Source organism: Anabrus simplex, chromosome 1 (genome assembly GCF_040414725.1).
Source record: "Anabrus simplex isolate iqAnaSimp1 chromosome 1, ASM4041472v1, whole genome shotgun sequence".
NCBI classification, from domain to species: domain Eukaryota; kingdom Metazoa; phylum Arthropoda; class Insecta; order Orthoptera; family Tettigoniidae; genus Anabrus; species Anabrus simplex.
In genome coordinates this window covers 1,621,773,196-1,621,785,468 of record NC_090265.1, presented here as the reverse complement: position 1 = coordinate 1,621,785,468, position 12,273 = coordinate 1,621,773,196, and the positions used below count along the sequence as shown (strand labels likewise).

At 38.1% G+C, this 12,273-nt stretch overlaps 1 protein-coding gene across 1 annotated transcript in view; it reads left to right on the top strand.

Annotated features, from left to right (window-relative positions):
* The window catches only part of RpL7 (ribosomal protein L7), a 112,806-nt gene that overhangs the window by 61,525 nt on the left and 39,008 nt on the right, over window positions 1–12,273 (top strand). The window contains exon 4 of the mRNA XM_067138280.2: window positions 262–352. Within this exon, the coding sequence (XP_066994381.1) occupies window positions 262–352 (91 nt within the window). The remainder of the gene's footprint in view (window positions 1–261; window positions 353–12,273) is intronic.

The following is a 12,273-nucleotide window of genomic DNA, read 5'->3' as shown; positions in this document are numbered from 1 at the left end:
CACGAAGAAATACGGTAGTTGTATTTTTCTTGGGAAATAACTGTAGAAGGTTATTCATTGTAGTCATTACTTTTGGAAATATAATCAGTCTTGGGATTTGAACCCAATAATTCAATAGAAGACAGCCAAATTTGATTTTCACATTCGACCATCTTGCTGGCAGTGTATGCTACTGCATTGTCTAGTAGATTTGTAGTAAATTAATCCTTGATGCTTATTTGGATGCGTGATATTGTGTAATAATAAGCTTAATTTCTTCAGTGTTAACCAGGTCGCCCCGAAGGTCCGTAAAGTGTTGCAGTTATTCCGCCTGAAGCAGATCAACAATGGTGTATTCATCAAATTAAATAAGGTATAGTAGTATCATAATATAAGTTATTTTGTCCTGATTACTGTATTTGCTGTTATGTGGGTGGCATGGAATTTATTATGCAATTTTAACTCTTCAGTGTATTCCTCATTCTTGTCACAAAACTCAAAATTGTTTTTCATTTTAATCTTGCTTGAAGTAACAACCCTTGTTTCTAAAATAATACCAAAATGCCAGGATAAATATGCATTCTCATAAGGGCATTGAAATTTGATAGTAATATACCCTGGATTTGAATAATAAAAATAATTGTTCTACAAAATCTGGTACATTTTTAACCAATTTTGTATTTTCTGAGTAACTGAAGTGTTGTTCGTGAAGAACTATTGAAAACAATCAGACTACACAAGAACCTTGTTCTTCCAGTCTAGTTGGGACCGGGGGTGACCGGGATGAATGAAAACCAGGATAAACTGGAGATAAAATAATGAATATAGTTAGACGTTGATACTTAATTTTTTGACCACTGAAAAAAAGTACAATATGCGAAAACTGAAAATCTTGGAACAAATTAAAACCATCAGCATTTTGGCTAAACATCACAATAATGAAATATGTATAATTAAAATCTTACAAAAACTCCTCCAATAATTACAAGAGTTACAAATCTTGGTATGTTAAATTCAGTTTTATAGCGGAAACTATGTTAATTTCACGTGAAGATATCTTGCAGGTGAGTAACTTTGATAAGCTGAATTTGTCCAAAATATGCTACTCAGCAACACCAAACCAAACCGTTCTCTAATGTAATAAAATATAACAATTTTGAAGATGGAGGCACTGTACAGCTCAGAATGCCAGGTATTTATTAATAACATGCAAATTGAATAACTAGCGAAGCAAGACAAATTCTGGGAATCCATTAAGGGAAAATATTGTACCTAGCGAAAGAGGAAAACTGAAGATCTCTTAGGTATGCAGGGAAGAGTAGACACAATGCACAAGGGAACATTGAATTTTTATGGACACCTTATGAGAATGAGTGAGAGTAGTCTGACATTTTCAACTACATTATCAAAGAAAAGATGACCACAAAATAGGTTTAGAAGAAAAGAAAGGTAAATGTTGGGATCCATACAATTGGTGTCTGTAACAGAGTTATATTTCAAACTATGGTTGTTTCAAGGAATTCCAAGAATATTATACAAAAGGCAAAGACCACATGGTCTGGAGGAAAGAGGATGATCGTTGGTGAACGAATGAAGAAATTCTGAGAGGAGGAGAGATGAACCAGTAAACTGTAGTTCCCCACAGTCCAAGATAAGTGAAAACCAGAAAAAGGAAATAAAGGATGTCCAATACTAAAGTGCCCATCATGTTGGCAAAATCCCTTTTTTTTCTTCTAATCTTCCCTTATTTGGTCACCAGTATATGTAATAAGTCTTGTACCACATAAGTTACCATTAACCTACTTGACTTATAAAGGTAATGTTGTACTTGAGAATTCAGGAAAAATGCAGTGAGCAACAGAATCCTCTCTTAATCCTTTAAGACCTGGGAAAGGCAATTGATTCTGTTCCAAGACCTGCTGTGTGGGCGGTACTGAAACACTTTGGCTGTCCTCAGCGTGTTGTTGATCTGTTTCAGGCCCTTCATGATGGCATGACTGGAGAGGTTTGCCATCAAAATAGGATCTGGGATGAATTTCCTATTACTCATGGACTGAAACGGGTGTGTACTTGCTCCAACACTATTTGCATAATATTTGGCCGCCATGCTTCATGAATCTTCTACGAACAACCCAGGTGTGGAGGTTAGGTATCGTTTTGATGGAGGGCTTTTCAGTCTAGTAAGACTTCTCTCCCGGAGGCTCACCCAGGTAACAAAGGTAACCAAAATGCTGTATGCAGATGATGCTGCATCACTTACACTCACACCAGAGGAATTGCAACAATCAGTTAACTGCTACAAGAATGCATGTGATCGTTTTGGTCTCCCCATTAACGTTCAAAGGACCAAAGTCCTAGCACAACCTTCACCAGGCACAACTCTTCCACATTTCAACATCTCCATCTCAGATACTCCACTGGTGCAGGTAGGCCACTGTTCATACTTGGGTAGTATCCTATCGGTGCGCTGTTACTGTGAGCAAGATGTGGAAAATTGGACCTGCCCATGCAGCATTTGGATGACTATCACACCAGGTGTTCATGAATAAAGACCTGACCATGAAGACGAAACTTATGGTGTACCACGCTGTTATCACGACATTGCTGTATGGTTGTGAAACTTGGATCCTTTACAGACATGACTTGAAAAAGCTTGAAGGTTTCCACCAACGAAAAATTGTATCCATCATTAGGATCAACTTTGCTGTTATTGAGAAAGCATAGAATCGTCCATCATTGGTCATCAGCTTTGATGGATTGGCCATGTCCGTCGGATGAGTGATACCAGATTTCTACGCTGAATCCTGTATGGTGAACTTTATTCCTGCAGCTGACCTCGTGGAGCCCCCATGAGGCACTAAAAGGACCAGCTTAAATACACTATGGAGATGGCATGCCTCAATCTACAAAGCTGGGACACACTCAGAGGTGCCGACTATTACGGATTTCACCTCACGATTACAGTCAAAGGGGAAATTATTGCGGAAAAGCTGACTTTATCACGAAAAATAATTTTGTATTGAAAAAAGAAAACAAGGAAAAATGTTCAATCCTTTCGAGCCTTTCTCCAAAATCGTCCTCGTTTCAATGCTTGCGACTTGGCAGCGATACTTATTCGATCGTGACTTCCTTTTGCTACCCATAAGTATTGTAAAATTCATTGTGAATGAAGGAGCTCAGGCGCTGCCCTTCTCCACTATTTCAGTAATTTTGTATTTGCTCTGTTCAGTGTACCTGACAGTTGACAGAGAGATTGAGAAAGAATTGAAGCCTACATTAAGCACATCTGCACTGGAACAGCGTATGGCTCAGAGGACGAAAATGCTATCACAGTGGGAACGATTCTTCAAGAAAATCTACACTGAAAAGCAGCTGCTGTGTGAGGAAAGGCTACAAGGAATGTTTTATCACAGAACTAACAGATTGTGTGCAAATGTTATTGTGCAATATGATATACTTTCGACTGTATTGCTAGAGGGAAGGGCAAAAGGGCTGTCATTATTGAGAAGGAAGGAGCATGCTTTGGACTTGACTCAAAATTTTTCTTGGGGGGGGGGGCAAAGACGAAAATGCTGATAATCCACTTCAAAGGTTGGCGCCTCTGTACGCTTGTTCAAAAGCCTACAATTTGGTGCCGGACCATCCCTGCTGCTGTCAATCTGTTTGAAGGGGATCAATGCATATGTGAAGGGGCCAGAAGAGAAGCAAGAAAACTCCATGCAGCACAACCACGTCCTACTCCAACAATTCTGTGCAATCTATGTGGATGCTTATTCCATACTAGAATTGTCCTGTTCAACCATTGAAAGTACATCTACTGATAGAAGTGAATTTATAGGAAGAAATTAATTACTCGGAAACGAGTTAGCCGACGACTTGAGAATATGGTTTTGAATGAAAGTATCTATTGTCAAAAGTTCTCGAATGCATTACATATTGAAATCACAGGACATTGCCGTTGACTAACTAACTTCAACATACGTTTCAATAATGGAGGTTTCCTTATCCAAGTAAATGATCAATCAAGATCTGAATAATTAAGTTGGTTTTCAAGCTCAGTGAAGAATTTAGGAAATAGACACTCTCTCACCCTCACTCAGTTTAATGTTACATATTTCTGCCTTTATTTTAATATACACATTACTATAACTGTATTCGCCTGTGTTTGCCTGGTGTAAATTGGCGACCTTCTGGAATTTGCTATTACTTGTCGAACTGAAGTGAAACCACGCTGTAATAATACACACAAGCAAATATATTACATGTACTTAAGCTGTAACTGTCTTACTAATAAGTCCTTATACAGTTGTTTAACTCTTGTTTAGTTATACAGCGAATAAACCCAGTATAAGCGTTCTACATTTTTCTTACTAATAAACGAGGTATACGCATTGTATTACTATACAGAACGTATACACTCGTTCCACGGCGTAGGAATCTCTTCCTGCAGTTCACCGACGTATTTCGCACATTCACCGCCTTTATGATCGCTTCTGCTGGTTATCTACGAGCAAAACTTTCCGGAAAGTCGCACAGTAGCACGGCATATCGAAAAGGCAGTGGCAACACTAAGCGAGACAGCTGGAAATTAGCTTATACTGATATCAACATTTCTTCAGCTTGCTTGTGTAATGAACGCCAAAAAAAAAGAAATGGAATGGCTTAAGAAAAGATCAATAGCTCCTAACTGGGATATTACGGAGAACGTAAGCAATTGTAATTGAATCGGCGAGTTGAAAAGGGTACACATTCCAAAATCCTTACTTTTCAGGAGAAAGGAAAACCTGTTTTGTGGCTAAACGAAAGGTTTGATCAAAAAATTTTGTATTAGGCATTTATACATCTCATTCCGGCGTATTCAGCTACAAAGTGTGCAAATCATGTTACGTACGGTTTTCAAGTTATACCGTTTTTTATGTCAAGGAATATGTCCCTTTTTATACTCAAATTTGAGAAAGATCTAAAATCTTTGTAGAGGCAGTTAATGTATAATAAACTCTCAATTTCAAAAGTCTATTAAGCCAGTAAATTATTAGACAAACATATGCCCAACCATCATTTCTTTTATAACTTATTCATTGTCATTCCGTGAGACAGCTGGAAATTGACTTATATTGATATCAACATTTCTTCAGCTTGCTTATGTAATGAACACCAAAAAAAGAAATAGAAAACCTAAGAAAAGATCAAAAGCTCCTAACTGGGGTAGTACGGAAAAGGTAAGCAATTGTAACTGAATCGGCGAGTTGAAAAGGGTACACATTCCAAAATCCTTACTTTTCAGGAGAAAGGAAAAATGGTTTTGTAGGTTAAAAGAAAGGTTTGATCAAAAAAAGTTTCTATTAGTCATTTATACATCATATTTCTGCATATTCAACTACAAAGTATGGAAATCATATACGTATGGTTTTCAAGTTATGCCATTTTTTATCTCGAGGAATATGTCCCCTTTTACAGGTACTCTAATGCGAGAAAGATCTTTGTAGGGGCAGATAATGTATAATAAACTCGCAATATCAAAAGTCTATTAAGCAGTAACACATTTTTACACAAAAATACACCCAACCATCATTTCTTCTATACTTATTCATTGTCATTCCATCTCTTTAAAGTGTTTTACTTTACGAAGATGTCTAGCCTCCATAACCTCTGAATGGTGTATGTCTTCTATGTTTAAAATATCGTGAAGATCATCAAAGTTATCGTCCATTCTTTCAATGTGTGTTCAATGTTAAATGGATAAGTCGAATATTTCACCACGATTATATTACTGTAGACAATAAATACCACGAAAATAAACTGCTCACTCGTTTCTTTTTCCACTACTCGCTGCTATACAACGCTTATACAAGGGTCCTGGTCTGTATAAGCAATTCAATGAATAACTATTAACAGATGTATACACAGGAGGCTTATACACGGTTTATTAGTAACGAATTTCACATAAACGGTGTATAAACCTTGTATAAAAGTTATACACCATTTATTAGTAAGACAGTAAGTCAATAAGAATACACAAAGGCAAACTCTTGCAAACCATAGCAAATTCTGACAAGACAACGTTATCATAGGATATAAACTTAATGGTTTTAATCCGTATTCAATTGTGGTCACAATCATTATTAAATTAATGTCCTATGGTCCACCTTTTTCAATACTATATTATGCAATGTTGTTGAATTACATTACTAAACTAGGGACGAGTTTCGGCCTTGGCTGGCCATCTTCAGCCTTGATGTAATACATCTAATGAATAAAGAAATGTAAAAACACACAATTGGATGGTGTTATGCATGACTTGACCAAGCGCCAAATTGTCATTTCGAGATATTGACGTGAACACGTTTGTTAGCATATAAATTTGAGTCTTGAATGAATTGGCAGATTTCTTTCACCATAAGGACAAAGGCCAGTTATATTTACATACCAATCACCAACTGCGTAGCAAGTCATTAAGTGCCTCATTATCCCTAAAATGTCGCTTGGTCAATTTTAGCGTTATGAAGTAATCCATTCTTTCTATTTCGCATCTACTGATGGTATGTGATGCATATTAATGTTATGCTTTTACTTATGTTTTACATTGGGGATTGTTACAACGAAATGGTAATAATCTAGGTAAACAGACATATAAACAGTTTTATGAGTAATTTTGAACAAAACTTCTGTTTATTATTCTACAATACCAGTACCATACATACAAAGAAACATATTATCCATACTATTACGTACTGACATTTTACAAATGGGTTTCACTTATACCGGTGTATCTACTTGATATCACTAATAACAGAAACTGAAATAAACTTCAGAATGTTCAATCTGACACAGGAATGGGAAGTATCATCAGCTTCATCTAAGTTGCATGTTCAAATCAGTGGTATCTTTTGGAATAAGTGACATAAAAGAGCGTATGTGGCTGAGCTTCGTTTCTGAAATGGGTTTTCCATTCAGCCACAGAGGTGTTAACACATTGCTAAGATAGTGGGTCACGCCATTTTGTGAAGGACGACCAACAGCTTTCTTCTACTTTGTTTATTTCAACTGGCTGTCCTTTATATTCCTGCTTGAAGAAGATGCTAAATGGTTTGTCTTTATGTAGCTCTATCTCTTTTACTTTCAGCCAGTTTTACCTTCTCTCAAATTATTTGTCTTCCGATTCACAATTTGTTTCTCAAGTAAATTTGTACTTTTAAAAACCTCAGACTTCATTCTGTGAACAATTAAGGGATTCCTCTTCCTACACAATTTCATCACATTGATAGTTCTATGCTGTATACAGTGGAACCTCGATTATCCGTTCCCGGAAAATACGTTTTCCCGGAATATGCGTTCAAATTACGTGGTCCCGCGAGCATCGCAATTAAATCACGTTGTAAAAGTCCCGCATTATCCGTTCCTCGAAGAAACGATTTCCCCGATCAACCGTCCAGAAATTCCAGTCCCATCAACGCTAAATCCTCGATCAAACGTTTTTTAATAAACTGTATCTGACAAAAGGACGGCTATGGCATAATTATGGATCTTGGCGTTAACGCCCCGTCACTGCGATAATTAAAGCAAGTACTGTACCGGTACTGGAAAAGCGATCGGCGGTGAACTTGCATAAGGGACCATCTTAGCATCGCATTCGGGTGGTATTGTTTAGAGAATCTCGGAAAATCATAAAGCAGAGAGCGGTGACAACAATTGCAAGGAGACACGGCGCATTTCGACAGCTCTGCTTGAAGACGGAACGAGTTTCGTCAAATGTTCGCACTTATAAAACGTCCATATTACGTCCAGGGTTAAATGTTTATATTTTTACTTTTTTCGATCGTACTGCCGAAAAGGTTTTTGGCACTTTGCTCAGGGCACTGCAGAGTAACTGGGCTTTCAGGCAGGAATCGAAACTGCTTCTTAACACAAATTCAGTATTTTTGATATTATCGTACATGATTATGTTAGCGAGACCAAAACACATGTTGCACCTAAATGTAATTTTAAAAAAGAAAGCCATGGGAGGTCTTGGAATTGCCTATTACTGTTTAGGTCCTAATGCAAGACTAGAATTTTAAGTTTTCGTGTTAAAATACCAAAAACCGCAGTCGTTTTATTTGCGCGCGTTACATTTTAAATGGTTGGTATAATTTCAAACTCGTACTGACATATGCAACGAGCGCGCTTTCCAGATGACCTCAAGGTCACGAATAACCGTAATTTCTGAAGTTTTGATATTTCTTTTATCTTACCAATTTGATTGGATTTGTGACGCGCAGAACTGAGTATAATGCATTCGAGAACTTTTAAGAATCGATACTTATATTCGAAACCATGTTTTCGAGTTCAACATAAGCTTTAAAAGTCGACGTAGGCCTAATTTGCGCGGTACGAGATTTCCGGAAACTGACTACGAACAGTATACCGGAGACCAAATTACAATGAAAGATTAAGAAATGAACGGATTTCGCATTCATTTTGGGTGCTTTCGTATCTAATGTGCTTGATTTTATTAGATGAGAGAATTAAAAACTACTTGTGGTCGATTGTCGTTTGGCTTGGCGTTACCGGTATTAGATTTTTCGAAGAGTTTGGCTAGCCTAATCAAAGTCGCTGAACTGAAAGAAGTTTTCACGGGAAACTGACGAAGATTCCCCTGTAAAACTGAATATAAAGTATCGAGATTTTGAACTCGCGTACCGGTAATTAATGCGGTTTCGTGGTCTAACATGCCCGCCTCTCATCCAGAGGCCCGGGTTCGATTGCGACCAGGTCACGCAATTTTACCTGGATATAAGTCTGGTTCCAGGTCCACTCAACCTACGTGATTACCTTTAATCGTGGAGCTATCTAATGGTGAGATGGCGATCCCGATCTACAGAGCTAGGAATATCGGCCGAGAGGATTCGTCGCACTGACCATGCGCACCTCGTAATCTGGAGTCCTTCGGGCTGAGCAGCGGTCATTTGGCAGGCAAAGTCCCACTGGGGCTGTAGTTTGGTTTGGTTTAGGAGTTTTGTAAGATTATAATTATACATATTTCATTTTTGTGATGTTTAGCCAAACTGTTGATGGTTTTCATCCATTCCCGGATTTTCCGTTTTCCCGTATCGTACGTTTTATTTTCATGGTCCCTCGAAAAACGGAGAATCGAGGTTTCACTGTACAACCTTTGCTGAAGTTTCAATGCACTCTCTATGTCCCCGAAATCACTGTCATTGGGGAGAAAGCTGTGTCCTGGAACAAGGAAACGAGTGATTTTTTTTTCACTGTGAGATGCTATTCTAAGGTAGCTTTTAACATTAAAACCATTTTTATGTTTTGGTTCTGTCCTCCACAGGAATTTGACCACAATATTATTTCTTCAACAGCTGGTAGCTGTACCATGAAATATTTCATGAGGCATGAGGATACCTCATGTGATCCTCGGCCTGCCTCACCCTCTAACCAGACATAGCAGTGTCCTCTTTCATCCTTAATGCTGTGCATTCCTAAGTTCTGAAGCCATAACTGCCTTTTATAAAAGACTGTATTTGTAGGAATTCTAAGCAATGGCAAGGTTTTCTCTATGTCAAAGCAAAGAATTTCCAGGGTGCCATCTTGTTTTGCCTTCGATGTGTCCGATGATCTCATATCCTGCGCAATTTTGGCTTGTTCAAGATGGTTTTCTTTTTTTGTTTTTAAATTTTTGGCTTTGCATACAGTCGTGTTTTGGATCTGAACTTCCAAGGTGACACAAACATTACATGTGTTCTTTTTCAGTGGTTTCCTTTTGATGCTGAACTTCATGGGGAATAGCTTCTTTCAACTTGCTTTTGATACGGGATTTGAAACCTCGTCCTTATGCACATCATACATGACATTGACCGTTATTTCAGGGGCAAGAAATTCTGCTTGTGTCTCGCTTCTCCTATAGTGAGATTTGTAACGTAGAAATTTCTTTGCGTGGTGTATGACTTCTTTCAGTTTATTTTCAGGGAGTTTATTCCTTCCACCAGCCAATCCACAACGTTCCTTGGTGATTGTATCTTTTTAATTCCCAGATGAACCTTTCCACTGGAGATCCTAAATGTTTGCAAGAAGAAACTTTTGCATACTTGGACACCGCGGATGGTGTAAGTTCTTGTGGCCGTTCTTTTGTTGGAGTCCTTCACTCTCTTCCGTTTGACATTTTTTGTTGTTACCATGGCACAAATATGAGCTGTTTGTGCATCGTGTGATGTAGTACTATAGAAGTTTTAAAACTCTTTTTTTCAATGCATTGATTCCTATCTTGTTCGATTACATGAACAAATGTATTCTCCAAATTCTTTGGGTTCTTTAACATTTCCCTGCTGTGTGATATAGGTTTCATTTTGAACACATTTCGTCTTCCTAATTCTTAGACTCTGAAATCGATATTTTTTTTTCCGGCCTTTTCTTGGTCTCCCTTCTCCCAGAGAATCATTGTTTTGAGCTTCAAATATGTGAGATACTTCATTCATCGGCTCAGGAGTTGAACAATGGGTCTGGTTAGCCGCATAATTAGAGATGCTGGAGCCTAAAACATGTTCATTAGTAACATTACTATCATCGGAACTAACGTCCGTATGGGAATGAGAGAAGTGGTGTTCGTCCAGTAATACAGGAACGGACTGCTGCTGATCTTCAGACTGTGTATTTTCCTGTAAAACAGAAATACTATATTGTGGATTAAGAATGTATTTCTTCCTAGAAAAACCCTACCTGACTGTGATATACAGTATCTGTCAGGCATTGCTATAAGATATGGTGTTTCTTTTCCATTAACTAAATCGTACTTACCTTCAACAATGTTGTTGCGTCTAATATACCCTCAACAAAGTTTGAATTACTATAGCATCTCGGTTCTAAATCGGAATAATCATTCTGAAGATTGCCAGTCGTGGCTGTATTACATCTCAGAACAGTAATTTGGGTAGAATGATAGCATTTCATTGGACTCAGATCTGTCAGACTGCTGGGAAAAATGAGATCTTTTGGGGATTCGTGAACGGGTGTCGCAATAGCTGGTGTCTGCGGTTGTAAATCCGGCTCATCTTCCTGGGTAATTGAAGAGAATACAGTAGAATGGTGAAACTATTTGAAAACCAATCCATAAGTAAATCATCAGCAGAAACATGCATTTGTCATGTATGCTACTGGTACTGTGATATAGGCTAAACAACTAACCTGTAATAATGTTTGCAAGTAGATTTGCTTCCTTGCTAACTTGACGATTCGTTGGGCTCTTGAGGAAGACCTAAAGTGATCCATGTCAAAACAGAAGTAAATAGTGTTAATAAGCACTCGCTAAATAATTTTGTTGATATGAAGACGGGAGACAATCGCAGAGAAACTTCACTGTTGTCACAGGAATATATAAGGGCAGGAAAGAGCAATACATATAACATGACCAAGCAACCGCCAAATGACGTTTAGTCAGGTGATGCAAAATACAACTCCACAAGAGTTTCTTTGGTCAGTTGATGCAGAAATATCTTCAGACGATATTTAGATTGGAGCATGGTCCTAATCGATTTATTTTTGATATAAAGGATGTTTGAGAGTACTGATATATTTTTCCATGTAGTTTGAAGCCTCGGCTACCAGGTGGTGTAGATATCTGGAAAATTGAGAATTGGCGCTTGGTCAAGTGATGCATAAAGTTAAAATCTAAAAAATAAATTAGGCTCTAAATTCTTAGCATCTGGAGTATGCTCATCATCCAGACTCTTTCTTGTTTTGATATTCATAGAATTGTTAGTTCCATCACTGCTAATCATTACAATTTCAATTGCAAAACGGGAACTGGTAAATGTTGATTCTGTAGTCAGATCATCAATCACCAAATCTACTTGAGTGGTGTTAGCAGTATGCCAGCCACTGGATGCCACTGTAAATAACCACCAGCTGACGCAGATCTGCTAGATAGTGTTTATACATCGAAATAAAAAGAAATGTTCCCATAGTGCTTGTTAAAATCATGCTGAAATGCTGTTGGACATAGTCAGGACGGCACATGAAGATACAGTTAAAACTGACACATTCTTAATTTGTGGCCACAAATGTGTCCTGCCAGTGGTTAGACACCTGCAGATTCCTGGGACTCCATTTTGATAAGAGGCTAACATGGTGACTCCACTACCGTCAGTTGAAGGTTGCTTGCAAGAAGAGACTTAACATGCTTAAGTTTCTCAGCGGCACTTCGTGGGGGGCTGACCGTGCGGTGCTGCTACCTTTTTACACGGCAACGGTCCTCTCCTGAATTGACTATGGAAGTGCGGCTTATGGCTCAGCGTCAAAATTTAAGCTGGG